Source organism: Pagrus major, chromosome 5 (genome assembly GCF_040436345.1).
Source record: "Pagrus major chromosome 5, Pma_NU_1.0".
Classification (NCBI taxonomy): domain Eukaryota; kingdom Metazoa; phylum Chordata; class Actinopteri; order Spariformes; family Sparidae; genus Pagrus; species Pagrus major.
Genome location: NC_133219.1, coordinates 19,559,349 through 19,577,266, shown reverse-complemented (window position 1 = coordinate 19,577,266; position 17,918 = coordinate 19,559,349). Strand labels below are relative to the sequence as shown.

Sequence of the window (17,918 nt, the reverse complement as noted above, 5' to 3'; positions counted from 1 at the left end):
GGGTGTATACGTATGTGTGTGTGTGTGTGTGTGTTGGGGGGGGGGGGGGGGGGGTTTGCATTCACATCTTTGTGCGTCAGAGAGGGCTCGCTTGGCTCTGAGTGCAAGAGCTTGTTGAAACACTCCCATACCCAGAGGTAGATCACAAGAAGATGTTTGGACACTTAATTGGCACAATTACGCTTATTGACTCATTCTGCTCGGAGTGAGCCGCACACTTCGGTACAGAGCCAATTATAGCCACACTGCATTTTGCCTCACAGGCTCTCCGCTCCTGCATTTGAAGGCAAGACTGTCTTCCATGTGAACACTGAGAAAAAAAGCAGCTGTTCCCGGCTGGCCGCTGTTCAAAAGGTTTCTTTTAATAACCGTTTTCCACGTACCTTAATCACAAAATTTATGGCCACCTTTAAAATGCCTGGCACTGTGAAATGTATATATAAAAATTTTGAAATCATTTACATCAGACTATGTGAGCGAATGCTGGAAATAACAAGCCCCTACGTGTTCTTTCACAAGTTAAACTTCAAGTGAGATTCGACACTTTTGTTTAGTTAAACTAGTAGATAGTATACAAAAAATGAAAGCTGCACTTTCCTCATTTTGCTGAATTGGAGAGAGTGGAAATGCTGATTGGAAAGTGGTGGTGAGAGGCTTGTCTGGATTGGGATTTGAGGTCAACAGCAGATCAGAGTCTGGCAATTTACTGCCTGAGAGAAGACTCTTTAATTGGCTTGTATGATTTAGCATGCAAACTGCTGCCTGCTGCTGTGCTGAATGAATGAATGTATTGAAGAAGAGGCTTGTTGGTTGTGGCCCGATATGTATAGTCTATTGTCTACTCTCTCATGGTCCACTCGTGCTAAATACGATGTTGTGATGTTACTGTGTCTGGTAAACACGCCACTATGTTCTTGTCTACTTGTCTTTAAAGGATCCATTCACCTAAATTACAAAGAAAACTTTTCTCACCTCCCTCTGGTGTCTAGCCATGTTTTGGTTTGATTTGTTCAGGATTTAAGATATTTCTTTTTCTTTCAACATTTACTTCATAATGATAAGCAGAAAGCTTGTAAATTGTCAGTTTAAAGACAAATTTGAAATGAAAATAAAAGTTGGGAAAAGCAGATCTGGTGTCCCTCTTTACGTAACAACAGGTTGGAAGAGGACATCTCACAGTGATATCTCAAAACCTGGGAAAATAAAACCAACAACTGTCCAGAAGGCTAAAAAGTTTGAAAACATGTTTGCTTGCAATTTGAATGAATCGACCCTTCAAAGACAAATGTTTAAGTGGTATATCTTATTCTCTGAAATGACTATAATGTTGATGACTGATGCTTTAGCGCAACACAGTCCATCTTCTCACGGGACATTTTTATTAACTTCTTCAATTCAACAAAGCAGCGCACTGGGATCATAATATAGTCGCACAAACGGCGGACACCTTGGCTGCAGTTTCCCTGACCTCAGATTTGCACCTGACATCATAGAGATTCAATTACAATCAACTTGGGGAACACTATTCACTCTGGCATTTCCATTATCTCGTCTATGTAAGGGAAAAGCATTAGAAGCCATAGTGGACACTCATAAATTGCACAGTACACACACACACCTGCATATAAATAGCCAGGAAATGGCTGGCAAAGCTATTCAACCACCCACTGAACCGTCATGCACTTCAAACCCTCATACTAATGCACCGGGGGGGAGAGCCGGTAGGAAGGGTAGATTGGAAGGAACAATAAATGAAGTATAAATCAGGACTTTGATTTGTGTGATGTTCTTATGGATGTCACGAAGCATTCAGAAAAGGTCAAAGAAGTACTTCAGAAGTGAAGAAAGCGTCTTGTTTAAGTGTTAAATTGAGGAATGACTGTTAAGCAACATCCAAGCTCAATGCGGGACATAAAAGTAGATCATTTACTTCTACTTTATGACATGAAATGAATTCTGAATCGAACCATGACGATTAACAGTAATGCGATATTCACTGCTGAAGTGAGTCTCGCTAAGTCTCAGCTTAGACACGAGAGCTGTTGTCCTTTTCCTGAGGCTTTGTGCTCCATTTTTTTTGTAGGGGAACAATGTGACATTTCCCCTATGCCCAGTTTCTTCCTGTTTTCACTGGGGTATTTAATAGCAGGCTATAAAGATGAAATGTGGGGGCTGTTAAGGCTCCTTCTTCAGCACCACTGTGGTGCTCCCTTAACTAAATCACCACCGGGAGAGTGCCAGTGATGGGACGAGAAGTGAGTTTGTAATCCCGTACTTCTCTGCTTCTCAACATCTGATACGTGCTCGGAGCCGCGTATTAAAGCTAAGACGTGCAGTGATTCCCTGCTTCGCATTATCCACCTGTGCTCTAGCCTCAGCTCTCATCTCGTAAAACCACAATTGCCCTCAGGGTCAGACATGCCACAAATGCCCTGGCTCTCCCTTTTTACTCCTCCTCCCTGCTTTCATTGTGCTACCTCCCCCTTTTGTTGAGTTGTAGCCAGAAACATCCGCAAAAAATTAAAGCCTCAGATGAAAGACGAACAGAGCCAGGGTAAGGCGATGAGACAGAGTTTGAAGGTTAGTGGGGGTTATAGAAATATGGGAAACAGAATTTGAATTGCAAGCCGCGCATCATGTAAATAAGGAGATTTGCAAACCAAATTGAGCAACAACATCCAACACATCTCACAAGGCAGCTTTCTGTGATCAAACAAATCAAACTTTACATGTCTTTCTTTGCGGTGGGATAACCCACTCCATCGCTGGCACGTTGATGTTAATAGCATGTGCACACAGGCACGCATGTGGGTGGATGGACACATGCACAAATATTTGACCCTGTGCAGACATGCCATAAATACCATCCCTCATCTTTTCACAATGAAGTGGCCACTTTCGTCCCCAGAAGACTGCTGATGGGTCACTCTTTACAAGGAGGGTGTCTGAGAGAGACTGAGAGTAGCTGTTGCTACAGCCCTGAGAGAAAGAAATCTCTCTGTCAGGAAGAAACAAAGCTGTGAGCTGTCAGTGAGTTGGAAAAGCGTTGGTGGCCAAGAAAACAGCGAAATCCAAACAATGAAGATGTCCAGTTTGAATCGCTTGTTGGACATAATGCACTCCTAATGGGCAGGGGAAAGCCTTACTCGATCCTCCGCATGTATCCTCCTCATAAATCTTCCGAATTCCCATCCAGTTTAAGTAAAAACAAATCTGTCCAGTGCCACTTCAAAGCATTGCTGCGTTATGAGTTTACAACCATGACTTAGAGAAATGTTTCAGAGGCTTTGGGTCGAGGAGGAGGGGGTGTTCTGCTTCTTATGGCTTGGCGATCTGGGCCAAGCCACTGTTCTAGATGTCTCGGTGAATTTGAACTCACACACGAAAGTGTGTGGCTCACTGCGAGTACTCAAGTTTGACAGTCCTGCATACAACGCTGACAGTCGTACTTGGGGTGTGACTGATGGATTGAAAGGGTTTTCTAGACACCCAAAGCCACCGTGTCCCTTCACATTCCTGGGATGAGGGATGGAGATTTGCTTACACAAACTCTTCAAGCGTGTTTGCATCCTTGTGATGACAGGGCTAAACGTTCTGTTCGGGTACCGTCAATAAAATATTCAGGGACGAATGTCTGAGCAGGTCCCCTGTGTTCAGACCTCTGCAAATCAACCTGGTTCTGAATTATTAACCGTCCAATGCTTTGTCTGTGAAACTCAGAGCTCTGTCAAACATCAGTCTGCCTTAGAAAGTTTCAGTTGCCACTGAATGCGTTTTGACATCAATAGCATAATTAAAACTATCAGAAACAAACAAGATAACTGCTAAAAAGATTGGCCGCCTACACTGTGAGCAGCTGTTTGGAATTTTTGTGGCAAATCTGCTGCACAAAAGGAGACTGCTTTACAATAAAACAAAAGGGAGCAGTTGTTGTTCTTACATTCCTGAGAGAACTAAAGCTTTCTTGAAATGCTCAGTGGTGAAATGAGTGAAAATCCTCAAAAAATATAGCTTAAAAATAATGTGTTTCTAAACTTTTACCCTCTCCCTTTACCCTCTGTCTGAGACCCTGTAAAACAAATGGATCAGGAGCGACGGCAGGTTTGGTCTGCATTTTAGCAAACAGTCGGAACAATCTTTGCGAGACAGGGGCTCTTTTGCTAACAGGAAGCATACTCTGGGACTCCAACCAATTAATGATAAATACATCCCATTTTTAAAATTCTACATGTAACTTTGAGATGGGTGTGACCTCCGAGGAAGAATAATCTGATGCTGCATTTAAATATGATCACTGACATTTCCAAAAGGTTGCAATATGGCTTTTTTTTTCCTGTTTGAATCCATCACTCCCTCAACTGGTGACCTCCATATGCTCGACTGTATGGATGTGTAAACCAGTGGATCAAAGAGCGTTGAAACCAACCCAATAGCCAGAATAAATGTTAGCTAAGACTGTTTCTGCAAAACTACAGATAAGTTAAACTGAACGTTTCTTTATGTTGCAACTTAATGTTTGTGTAAGTTGAATTTTCTATTTCTTTCTTGTCACAACGCTGTGCTTATGTTCTAATTAGGTTCAACACAAAAAAACTCTTGGTTAGGGTTATGTGGACGTGATATGTCACGTTTGGTACAAATGTCAGCCTTGGACATATCTGTGGTTTGCATTCATTATATAACATTATTTGCCAATATTATATCCTTGCGACTGGGCTGTTTAGACAGAATATACTGTCACGTAACATTCTTTTGAAAAGAAAAGTGCAGGATATTCACATATGATTCATATTTTCTCCTGAAATACTGAATAGTTTAATCTCTTGGGACTTAAAAAATGTTAGCACCACTTTAGATGAAGTTGTCACAAGGTCAAAGTTTGGGAACTTCTGCTTTAAAGTTTAATTCTTTGCATTCTATTTGATGCTATATGTGCTGATGAGACAGAAACATATCAAAACTTATTTAGCTGCTTTAAACTATCAACTATAGAGAATGTATTAACACCCTCCTCCAATCCTAACCCTTTGGTCCCAACCTATTATTTGAAAGCTTGTTGGTTCATTAACCTTTTTCTTGTATCATTATTTTTAATAAGTAAACTCTTTCTGTAAACGTCTAGATCAAGACAAGGACTCACCTGCAGTAGTTGTGTCTGCCCAAACCACCCTCTCCATTTGGGTATTTGAGGGTGTTGTAAGGGTGCTGGAAGGTCTCATTCCAGTAGAGGCAGGGTTTACCACCATGCAGGCTGGTCTGGTTCTGGAAGCCCCTGTAGTCCTCCCCGTTGGCAGTGTAACACTCTGAAAACAGAGAAGTGAGACGGAGAAAGTGAGAGAATTTACTGGTGTCTGCAATACGGGATCAGACATCCATTAAGATGGAAATCAAAAGCTTGGCGAGCGCTTTTAAACAGGCCTGTAAAAGGCCGCCACACATGTGACGTGCTTTATGAAGAGTCTGGATTTAGTGAAATACTTTTCGTGCTGTTAAAATGTTTGTTTGGAATGATCACAGACGATACGTTTGGAATAATTGTATTCTCCGCTCAGCCTCAATTCATTTCAGCTCCGGCCAAATTTGTTAAGACAAGATCAATCACGGTATTGTTTCGATTAATGTCAACGCAGGAGCGTAGGGGAAGAAAAAAAAAAAAGCCCTGCTGATACATAACAAAAGCAAACATGGCTTGAATTTCCAGGAAGTATATGACAACCATATGGCCAAGTCAGAGAGAGGGAGTGAGAAAGAGAGTGAGCTGCGTTCCCAAGGCAAAACAATGGCTGGTGGAAGGCTTTTCTTCCCTGAAAGAGGGAATTCAAATAAACAATGGCTGATGGGAGCGTGATGAGCCATCACCGCTCATCGTTCTCAGCCTCGGGGGGCTCCCGTCAGGAGAGGTTTAACAGCTACAACTGAATTCCTCTTTTGATTGCATTACCGTGGAAAATATTAATTTATTATGTGAGTGTTATGATTACTCATTCTGCAGGTGCTCATTATTTCTAGGACTGTTGACAGAGCAGGATACCCCTTCAGTGCAAGAAAAAAACAGGCTCTTCGATGTCTAAGTATGACATTAAATCATGCAAATGATGCCACAAGAGCAACAGTTTGAAGTTCTGATGTGCAATATATGCACTCTCCATTATTAAGACATACAAAGACACTTGCGAGTGTAAGAATGCCAAGCAAGAGCACAAGGAAGTATTACGACAATTTCACGTCACGCCTGTCAATCAAACATTAATAAGATAAAAACAATACTTGTGTGTTTGGCTCGTCTCCATGGGGTCTTGTTGCTATGTACGTGGTTAGCCAATGACCGGCCCCTTTCATCAAGTCAAGCTGTCTGGGTCGGAGCATGAGCTAATGCATTGCAATATGACAGTCATTATACCCCTCGGTGAGCCAGCTGTGCTCCAAGGCTCTTTCTCCTTCTCTTTCGACTTCCAAGGTTTCCAAACTTTCCTCTCTCTCTCTCTCTTCTTCTATTCATCTGTTCTCCTCTCTCACCATCCTCCACTCTTTTCACCTCTGCTGCTTTTGCCTTTTATGTTATCCCCTTTCAACTGATATACGGACAAACATTCCACTGGGGACCGCTTAGTCCCACAGCCTTGCAATGCAACTTTTGGAGACTGCTGCCACATCCATCCTTAGATGGCAGCCCCTAGATGGCGGTTCACAGGTGTAGAGGAGCCAGGTAGCATCATTGATGACAGTTTTCTTCTTTGTATTTGTGAGAGATCAATAAATTAACATTAGCCAACGCTTAAAAAGTGAATACATTTTAAATTGTGGGGCCTAAACAAGCAGTAAATGTTGTGAAACTTTCTTTTGTTTAGTAATTAGCTTCCCATACAGTCTACCATGCTTTGCAATATTTACAGCAGTGAGCTTGCACGCAACACGCATTCCAGCCTCTCGCATGTACCACAAATGTACTGCTAACACTTAATTTTAGAGTAAATCAGAGGCCCCGGCTGTTCTCAGTGTGTCAGCCAAAGTTGCTTTTAATTAAAGTTGTTTCGGTTGTGTTGTTCAGTCAGGCTTATCAGTCATCCATCGTCTGGCTTGACGGGAGTTCAACGGCAGCAAGGAGCTGCAGGGCCTCAGGTTACTGCAATTATGATGCCACTCCATTGTCTGTAAATCGCTCCCCTCTCTCTTAGCAAATTAATACTGCCTCGGCATGCAAGGATATCAACCACCAGATCGTAAATCCACTTGAGTTTGGCTGAGGCGGAACACGACTCCATAAAATTAGAAAAACAGCCTAATGGTGTTACAACAGGGGTCATCCTCTTGCTACCCTTACAGGAGTGATGAGAGGGCTGGATGAAACGAGTTATCATTGGGCTGACACCCAGAGGACAGGCGAGGTGTGTTAAATAATGCGCGTTTGGACAATCTCAGTTGTTGCATGTGCAAAGGACGCAGCAGTGACAAGATAAAGAGGGTGTTCTGACACCAACATCAGTGTCAACTGCCCTGGTAGGTTATAGTTTGTATAAGATGATGTATACTTTGGGAAGACAGGAAACAGATGATGAATTTTCATTGCATTTACATTTTTCTGGGTGCCAGCAGCCCCGGCAACAGAAAGAAAGGGAAGGAAACACTGCTATTGAGAGAGTTTGGCAGCGGCACAAGCACAATCATGAGTCACTGCTCCCCAAAAGCAATCACGACTGTTACTGCCCCAGTCAGAGAGGATAACATCAGGCAGGGACAGGGCAGCCGACTGCATCCCAAATGAGCTCACGTCCTTCAAATATCTTCTCCTCGAAAAGAGTGGGTATTAAAATGACTGAACTTGGCTGCGTGCAGCGCTGCTCAACACACTGTATCAAAAAGAAAGAGCCAAATGACTTTGAAAATGTCTCCTCTCCTCCTGCAGGAAACTTTACTCCGGAGTTTCAGGATGAAGGAGAGCTTGTCTGCACATGGTCCGCTTGGAACGCGCCGATGCTGGCAATCATTCCACCCTGCTGCGGCCAAGTTAGCTTTCCAGGAGGAGATGGTAAATATGGCAGCGTTTTGCCACCGGGGAGGGAGATGGGGAGGGTGTTCCGTGTGGTTTCAAGGCACCATTTGCTTGTGGTGAGAATGGGAAGTAGCAGATCTGCAAGGACTCAGAGATAAGTGAGGCCATCGTAAAGATGAATGGTCCATTTAAGAGCCTTGCGGATGGCCACACATCTATCAAGCTAAAGAGAAAGGGCCAATTTAACGTTGGAGCGGTGTGAATATGAGCATTTTATCCTTGTCCTGAAGGAAATGAAGAGCTCATCTGCTGATTGGACCGTCACCACTTTGGGCTCACTCCCCTCTGAACACGCCCGGCCCCCATCTCACACCCCTTTCCTTGTCACCAAGCAACTGTTGCGCTCTCGTCACATGGGCCTGAGCTTTCTTGTGGTTTCATCATAAGCCGTGATGGGAAACAGAGCCACCACCGCATGAAAGACGAAGAGAAGGGGGGGAAAAAAGCCTCCTATAAAATACATGCAGATCTACAAATAGAAAAAGTCCGGGAACGGGAAGAGGAAGACTCGCCCTTGACCAAGCCCTGCGCTCACAGAATACTGCACCACCCCGGCAATAAGAGGGGGGAAAAAAAGGAAAAACAGCAAAGTTAAGAGAGAACTAATCGCCCTGTTATTATATTTGTTGGGATTTGTGGCTAATGACTTCCACATTGCAACTTCAAATGCACTTGATGCTCTGAGAAAAGAGGGGGGCGAGAGAGAAAAAGAGTATGGGGCTTTCATCACGTGACCTCAAGAACACAAACAAACAAGCTTACAAACAAATGGGTTGTCTAAAACGCGTTGCCAGGTCACACAAGAGCACTTATTTGTTGTGTTTGCTACGAGGGATGAAAAGCAGCGATAATTACAGACGACTGCTTCCTCACAGAGGGCCGACATAAAGAGCTTCCTTCCATCTTTATTATATGCTTCGAGCTCTGGGGATGGCAAAACAGGCTTAGTGCATGAGCAATATTTCCACTATAACCAAATTCTGCAGAGCAAGTCTATGACAGAAACGAGCATGGACAGTATTATGCATAAAAAAATCAAATTTGTACAGGCACCACCAAAAACTGGAGGCCGCACACTGAGTACAAACAAAGGTTTCAAAGACCTTCAAGTCTACAAACAAAGATGTCAGAAATGGCAGATTATTAATACACAATCTGCGACAATATGTTTCCCCTCCAGTGTGTCCTGGTAGCCATTACTGTTGTGGGGCTCATTATCAAATCAAATCAAATCAAATCAATCTTTATTTATATGGCACTTTTCATGCAGTTTTGCAGCACAAAGTGCCTCACAGAGGATAAAAACAAACAAACAGAGCAAGACAACATCATAAAAACCCCAAGCCTCCCACACCCATAAACATACACACAAATACACAGTTACATACACACTCACGTACATACATAGACATACTGACATACATACACCCCCACACACACAAACATACACACACCCACAGACATACACTAGTTATTGCTAAGGAGACATGGCTCGGCACAAAGATCAGAGGTGAGGAACAGCTACCTTTGGGGGCCGTGCACACCGAGAGGAATCAAGGTCCATGACTGCAGGGGCGCCACCAAAAGGACCGCCCCAGCCCAGGTAGACAGGAGGCTCCACACCAAGGCGTAAAGCTCTCCCGCCACTCCGGCCAGGGCCGTCCTCGGGACAGCACCCCCAACGGTGGACCAGAAGCAACTCCCGGTGTGGTAGGCCCCCAGGAGGAAACACTGGAGAATCGAGGGGCTAAAACAGTAAAATAAGATAAAAGGTATAGAAGCTAAAACTGAGGGAATAGAACAATATAATGTATAAAATAGACCATAAATAACGACTAAAACATTGAAATAAAACATTGAGATAAAACAAGTAAGTAATAAAACAGGATTGGCTTAACTAAGAATTAATATAAAATAGAATAATAATAATAAATAAATAAATAAATAAATAAATAAATAAATAAATAAATAAATAAATAATAAAAAATGCCGGTAATTAGAAAGAGTTAAATGAGCTCAATTAAATGCCTGATTAAAAAGATGGGTCTTGAGCCTCTTTTTAAAAACATCAACATTCTCTGCGGCCCTGAGGTTCTCCGGGAGGCTGTTCCACAATCGGGGGCCATAATAACTGAATGCCGCCTCCCCGTGTGTTCTAGTTCTAACTTGTGGTATCGTTAAAAGGCCAGCACCGGAGGACCTCAGGGTCCGCGAGGGTTGATAGGGTAAAAGTAATGCAGATAGATAAGAAGACCCAAGACCGTTAAGACACTTAAAAACAAGTAAAAGAACCTTAAAATTAATCCTGAAGCGCACAGGGAGCCAATGCAGCGATTTTAAAACAGGCGTAATATGCTCCCGCCCTCTGGTCTTCGTCAGCACTCGTGCAGCTGAGTTTTGTAATAATTGTAAGTTATGCAAACTCTTTTTGGGAAGACCAGAGAGCAGGGCATTACAATAATCTAAACGACAAGAGATAAAAGCATGCATCAGCACCTCCGTGCTGGCCTGGGAGAGAAACGGGCGGACTCTGGCTATATTTTTAAGATGGTAAAAACCTATCTTTGTTATGTTTTTGATGTGTGGAATAAAAGTGAGGTCAGAGTCAAAAATCACGCCCAGATTTTTTACTGATTTTGAGGGTTTAAAATCCTGTAGCTTTGGTAAAAGTTTCTCTCTCTGGCCTTCAGGACCAATGACTAAAACCTCTGTTTTGTCCTGGTTGAGCTGTAGGAAGTTTGCTGCCATCCATGACCTAATGTCTAAAATACAGTTAAAAAGGGCATCAATTGGCCCTGTGTCATCAGGAGACGCGGCAATGTACAGTTGTGTATCATCAGCATAACTATGGAAATTGATGCCATGCCTCCTGATGACGTCCCCAAGGGGAAGCATGTAAAGATTAAAAAGAGTTGGACCTAAAATTGACCCTTGGGGAACCCCACACTTTATCTTATGGGTTCTTGAGGAACATGTATCCATACTAACAAAGAAACTTCGATCAGTGAGGTAGGATGTGAACCAGTTAAAAACAGTACCAGAGAGGCCAACCAGGTTCCTCAGTCTATTTAATAAAATGTGATGGTCTACTGTATCGAAGGCGGCTGTTAGATCCAGTAGTACCAAGACTGTGAGTTTGTTGTTATCTAAATTACACCTGATGTCATTTAAAATCTTTAAAAGTGCTGTCTCTGTACTGTGGTTCATCCTAAAACCAGACTGATGAGACTCTAAAATATGTTTTGAGTTTAAAAATTCATTTACTTGATTAGAAACAAGTTTTTCTAAAATTTTACTTAAAAATGGTAAGTTGGATACAGGCCGGTAGTTGTTTAAAACATTGGGGTCTAAGTCACTCTTCTTCAGAAGGGGCTTCACCACCGCCGTTTTAAAGGAGGTGGGGAAGACACCCGTCTGAAGAGAGCAATTCACCAAATACAGCAGATGTTCCTCAAAGAATCCATAGAGTGTTTTAAAAAACGGTGTGGGAATGGGATCTAAAAGGCAGGTTGTGGGCTTTACCTGGGAGAAAACTCGACCAAGTGTCCTCGCATCAACCAGGGCAAAACTCTCAAGTGTTTCCTCAGGTAAAAGCAATGATCCAGATGTTAAAAGCTGTTGGGATAAAAGACTGGATCTGATGTCATTGATTTTTCTTCTGAAGTGGTCTGCAAAATCCTCGCAGAGGGCGTCATCTGGTATCCTGGAGGATCTTTTAAAAGTTTTGTTTGTTAAAAGATCGATTGTGGAGAATAAGAATTTGGGGTTATTTTTATGGTCATGGATTAAGTTTTGGAAGTGGGAGATTCTTGCTTGTTTGACTGTGTTATTGTAAATTTTGAGTCGTTGACGTAGTATGTCGTAGTGAACTGTCAACTTGGATTTCCTCCATCTCCTTTCAGCACTCCTGCATTCCCTTTTTAGTTTTTTGATATCCTCAGTTCTCCACGGGGGTGTAGATCTTGTTTTAACTGTTTTGATAAAAAGTGGAGCCACTGAGTCCAGTGTTGTCTTTATTTTGTTGTTGAAGTTGTCAGTAATAAAATCGCAGGGTGCTGGTAGAATTTCGGCAGGAGTGCTCTGTAAGATCTGGATAAAATTTGCAGCCACTTCAGAAGTTAGGTAGCGTTTCCTCACTGTTCCCACAGGGGCCTCTCGCTGGTTAAAACTGGTGATTGTAAAAAACACACAAAAATGGTCAGACACAGCCAGGTCCACAACAGAGGGCGCGCCAATGGACAGACCATAAGATATAACCAGGTCCAAGGTGCGCCCCCTGCTGTGGGTCGGCTGCGTGACATGTTGCTTAAAATCGAGGCAGTGTAAAAGGTTTAAAAATTCTCTAGACAGTAAGTCTGAGGAGATGTCGACGTGTAAATTAAAATCACCGGTTATTAAAATTCTGTTAAAAGAGGTATGAATAATTGATTAATGTCAGTGTAGTAAGAACAGAGGCCAGGGACAGGCCAAACCAGGCCAGATGTAGCCGGTTACAGATTTCTTTTCTTGGGGGGACACAGCTGGCTGCAACTCAAGTCTGGTTCCCCTTTTCCCCAACAGCATCTATTTCCACATCAAAACCACATCAGACTTCAGAGGATCGCAGGAAGCCAGCCTGCTTCACATTTATTATCCAGGTTTCACAGATAGCCACAGATTCAGCGAGGCTCTTATAATGAAGTCAGATGTTGCTGAGGAGAAGTCAGTGATTTCTCATGGGAAGGGGGGGCTCGGAAGTTAATGGACCACACCTCTCCTCTCTGCTTCTCTGATCTCCTCTCCTGTAAGAGTTTTTTAAAAAGTGCCCTCATGCGAGGGGGTCAGTGAAAGTGCAGAAATAAAGCCTCCCAAGTGATGAGAACAGAGGCCTCTAACTAGTTAAATCTGCAGACAAAGACCGCTCAATGAGATTTTACAGTCCTCCATTTCTTTTCATGCTTTTGTCATAGGTTGTAGCTCCAGATGACCAGGCCATAAACTAAGACCTCATTCACTCCCAAAATAGCTTCCATTACCGCAATTCTTCCTGCAAAAACCCTCCACTGCACCACCTCCCGAGTTCACTACCACAGTAGCCACAGACCGACAGGACTCCCTGCCAAAGATGCTGGGTAGCACCTATAAAACATGGCCCCATCTCGTTCTAGCACGGCCCCTATTATTTAGCTCCGTAATGGAAAGAGTCTAATCTGCTGGAGCCAGCGGTGGGCTAAACGTGCTGCCAAAAAACCCTGTTTGAAGTAGCTTGTCGCAGAAATGAAACGCACAAGAGGGTTTTTTTTGCCACAAGCTGCTCTCTGGCCATTACTTTACTTGTTATGTCTCGAGAGATTTTGAAAAAAATCAATCAGCAAAACATATCAAAGCACAAGAGACATCCACCTTTTGCAGGATATCTCGGATTATATCTGACACAACACAGCACGGATGGACCTGGCGTGGTTCTGGCTGTGCGAGTGAACAACGATGGAACAAGGTGGGACGATTTTGAGTTTTGCTTGGCAGAAGTTCAGGGAGTGACTGATGGGCTGCAGACTCTGACAATGACGTAAAGGACATTCAGGGACTTGCTGAAACCCTGGGGAAAAAATCCGCTGGCAAAATGTCGACATCAGGGGCCCGCCAGCCAAACTGACATGAGGGCGGATGAGGTGTCGCGTTCAATTACCTCCCTCTGGCACCTCCTTTCCTCAAGTCATAATCAACATCTGCCAAAAATAAGAGGCCATGTTTCCAAACATGATTAAAAGCTTCTTCACCTCTGACGCTGTCCCCGTTTTCTGTATTTTCTCTCTCACACACACACACATTCACACTTCTCTATACAATAAGAGGACAGGGGGTTACAGGGTTAAACAAATAGAGGGGGAAATCTCCTGCATGTTCAACACATGCCACTGAACCTGCTCTAAACCAATTCTGGCACCAGAGTAAACATGATTTGTGCAGCCAGGAGAAAGCACGGTCTATAAGTGAGGGTAGCAGAGATAGAGAAGCCAAGATGAGGGTGATCGGTTGAGACCTTTCAAAGGTGCACAATTAGTGCTTCTGGGATTGATCCATCCTAAATTAAACCAAACTGCAAATTAGAGCAGAGCATTGAGGCTGAAGGAAGGTTTGTGAAAGACAGAGCGGTGGCATGGGAGGCAAAATTAGGCAGAAAAGAGAGAAGAGAGCAAAACAGAGAGGCAAACAGAGTGAGTCAGGGTGGGACAAAGACTGTTTTTATGATCCCGCAGATTGTTAACCTTGGCTCTAATTTTCTCCTTCTTGTGCTGGGTTTATTTCACATTTCCCCATGTTATAGACAGGGCCGACAAAGGCCAGGCTTGTAAAATTAACAGAGAGCAAAGACTTAGCATCTCCAACGCCATGGGGTCTGAGTTTGAGGGTAGAAAAAAAGAAATCTCATTCCAGAGGAGCTCTGCGGCACAGCTGCATGCTGGGGCCCTTTACCAGCAAACAAACAACCGACGAAGGCCGTAAGGGAGAGAAAACAGGTCTTGCTAATGCGTGTCGTCTGTGAAGAAAATAACAAATCCCCATATGGGTTCCTCGTCGCATGCAGCCTTTGATAACCAGAGGACGGATCAGAGTCATGAGTGATGCAAGTCATGGTGGCTCACAGTTGCTAATGGCCTTGCGCGCCTCGCATGGAGGCGTTTAAAGCTTCCTCTCGGCTTTTTTTAGTTTTGCCTGTATAAATGGATGGTAAAGTAAAATGATCTCTCAGTCAACTTGCCCTGATAAACATATACTGTGACAAAACATGCATTAATCTGCACTCCTGCCCACATCACTCTGGCTCTTTTTTTTTTCTTTCTTTCTTCTCCCCCCTCATACCCATACTCCCCCACCAGATGCACTTACAGTTAGAACGAAAGGGAGCAATTTTCATCAGTGGAGCAGCCGCTGCATTTTAAGATGGATCCGATGAGGAAGGAAAGGGAGGACACACACTCGCACACACACATTGCCGTGCACACAGGCTCTTTTGTTCCCTCGGTGGTAGGGCCAGTGTCATTGTGGCGATGCCATTCTCACCCACTCATCACTGTACTGTAGATATCACCCACTTAGTGTGTGTGTGTGTTTGAGCGCACATGTCTGTCAATTCCCTAACTCCTCTCCTCACAATGGGCCAGTAATCAATTTGTGGTGACATTGTGTAAGCTGTGTGGCCAGTATGGCTTCGGCTTGCCTCCCGTCTGCTCTCTTGCAGGATGATTTCCAAGTTTCATGTTGCTCCAAAGACAATATTTCAATTTGTACACAGCGATGGACCTCAGATCCACATGTAGGCCCTTTTCCTCTGTACGCTAAGCTACTTTAAGCAGTAACAAGAACGCCAGATAGCACCTCAAAGAAAGGTGAAGCATGAAAGAAAAAAGGTCGCCCCTAAACACACCTGTTTTCGATCGTCCTGTTTGTGCTCAGGTTAGCTGGTATCTGAGGAATGTAAATTATATGTGGTTTGGTTTGGGCTGAAGCTCTGTCAGTGCTGTTGCAGGGGGATTGTGTGCAACCATTGCAGACCCCCCTGCCGCCCTCTTTTCTTTCTCTCAGAGGTCCTGTGTGATTACAGGGTCGAGGGAAGATGAGGGCTGACTTGGATAAATAAAGGTCTCTGGTCGAGGGGAGGGAGCGATGTGACCTGCCCTGCTGATGCAAAAAACACAGATGCACTAGATCAAAAGCTCAGCTCCTTTTCCTGTTTACTTTTAACAGACATCATTATTGAAACAGAATGATGCCTCGACTTATTTTAAAATGAATCACAACAAGTCTCCAGGCAAGAGAAGCCGACGCTTTTGTGTAAAGCAGCAGAAAGGATTTAAAGGACTTTAAAGGAGTTTTTTGTTCAGTCTGGTGGGTATGAACATTGTTAGGCTGACTGCACACTCCTCATGTTCATGTGCAGCTCTTCATTCTTCACTTTGGTCGCTGACGAGGGTGCGGATGTTAAACTTTCGCCCAATGTCAGACTTTCTCCTTACAAAGCTTTCCATGCTTCTGTTTGGAAGAGGTGTATACAGTAAATTTCACACTCAAGCTTTGAATAGTCATTTCCTGTTGTGGAGATGATGCCAAAATGTAATTTGCAGGAAAAAAAATCAGTGGCAATTCATGTAGGACGGATGAGAAATCCTCTCCTTTTTAGCCGCAATTGATAGTTCAAAGTGTTCTTTGTCTCAGTACAGCATTTCTATACACTACAAACTACTTTATGTTAGAGATCTATATAATTTGACAGAAGACTATAAAGTTAGTAGGAAATATGTCCTTCTTGTTCTTCTTGTCATCACAACTTGTTTGACTTTGTCTCTTTTAGTCCTCTGAAATTAGAGAGTTTATAATCCCCTTTTAATTGTGCAATTTTGTCATTTAATCCTTGTGGTAACTGAGGCTTAGGGCTGCCCTAATGCTTACTTTAATTATCGCTTTTTTTTAATTATCAAAATAGCTGCTGATAGAGCTGCAACAATTACTTGATTTTACTTGAGAAAATGAATTGCCAGCTACTGTATTTTTGAAGATCAATTATCAAAGGTCATTTTTCAAGCAAAAATGTCAGACATGCACATTCTATCTTCTTATATTTTAGGAATTGTTGCTTTTATTTGTCTTTTATGATAGTAAAGGATGAATCTTTGGGTTTTGGGCTGTTGTTGGACAAAAGAGGTTCGATTTTTTTTACATTTTCTAGCCCAAAACATTAATATTCGTGAAAATACATGGCAAATTAACTGATAATGGAAATAATGGTAAGTTTATTAATTTTCTGTTGATCAACTATCACAGGGCTCTTCGACGTGTTTTAGGCCATGGACCCCTTTAGCTGACAGAGAAGGAGCAGGGACCCTCTACTATATGTATTGTATAAATCTGTTGCATATTAACCTGAGCCTACAACAGCAGCCTATAGTGAAACACTGCTGTTGTGAATACATACAAACAACACTCATTATGTCATAACAATGTTATGTGTTGGAAACTTGTAAAACTTGTACGTAAACATGTATGTAACGCTGTGATCCTCCCCTCTCACTGAAGATACAAGACACTGTACCATCAAAATGATTTTGAAGCTGTTATTTTAAGGTGAAAAAGTTACATAATGTGTGTTTTCATCAACATTGAATGTGTTTCATGACTGTGCGAAATGACAAAACTAGCAAAATGAAAACTCTGAATAAGACCTCACTCAGTCTCTCAATAATATTCTCTCAAATCCCCAAGTCCGAGTGTCATGTCAGCCTGGGAATCCCGAGCTTTTCGGGCCGCTTTAAAGGCCCTTTTCAGAAATGGAACAACGTGGTTACTGGAAATTGGGCTTAAGTTGATCAAATGTCTGAAAGAGGCTTAGAGCCATGTGTTGTGATTAAATGTAACTAAAGCTGACCAATGGCAGATTTCATTCACTCTTCTGACATCAGGGGTTGACATTAAATGAACAGTAATAGATATATACTGAATAATGAGGTTTAATCAACTTTTACTTCTCGCTCGCTGCGGTGGATGAACAGACCTGATGTGTGGAGTTCAAACACGTTCCCATCTGCATGCAATGAATCTCCAGCGTGCTCATTTGGAGAGCGTGTCAAACACATCAAACACATTTGTTTTGTCTATCTTTGTAAAACGCAGATGGAGGCATTGGCCTGTTCCTTCAGCATTCCTTGGCATGTTTAGAATTTCTTACGCTTTTAATCCATATACATTGTGGAGAAAATCTCCTTTGCGTCAACACATGTTGCCTAAATCTGTCTCTACGCAGAGCCACCTATGACTGTTGTTGTCTTCAGAACAATCTGTGATCATTTTCACCAAAGCGACATTCATTTTAACTTGTGTTACAGCCTAACAT

At 42.9% G+C, this 17,918-nt stretch overlaps 1 protein-coding gene across 2 annotated transcripts in view; it reads right to left on the bottom strand.

The window, feature by feature from the left end:
• Positions 1–17,918, bottom strand: part of kremen1 (kringle containing transmembrane protein 1) — a 61,320-nt gene that overhangs the window by 30,768 nt on the left and 12,634 nt on the right. For both annotated transcript variants that reach the window (XM_073467151.1, XM_073467152.1), the window contains exon 2: positions 5,141–5,303. In XM_073467151.1, coding sequence (XP_073323252.1) covers positions 5,141–5,303 — 163 coding nt within the window. The remainder of the gene's footprint in view (positions 1–5,140; positions 5,304–17,918) is intronic.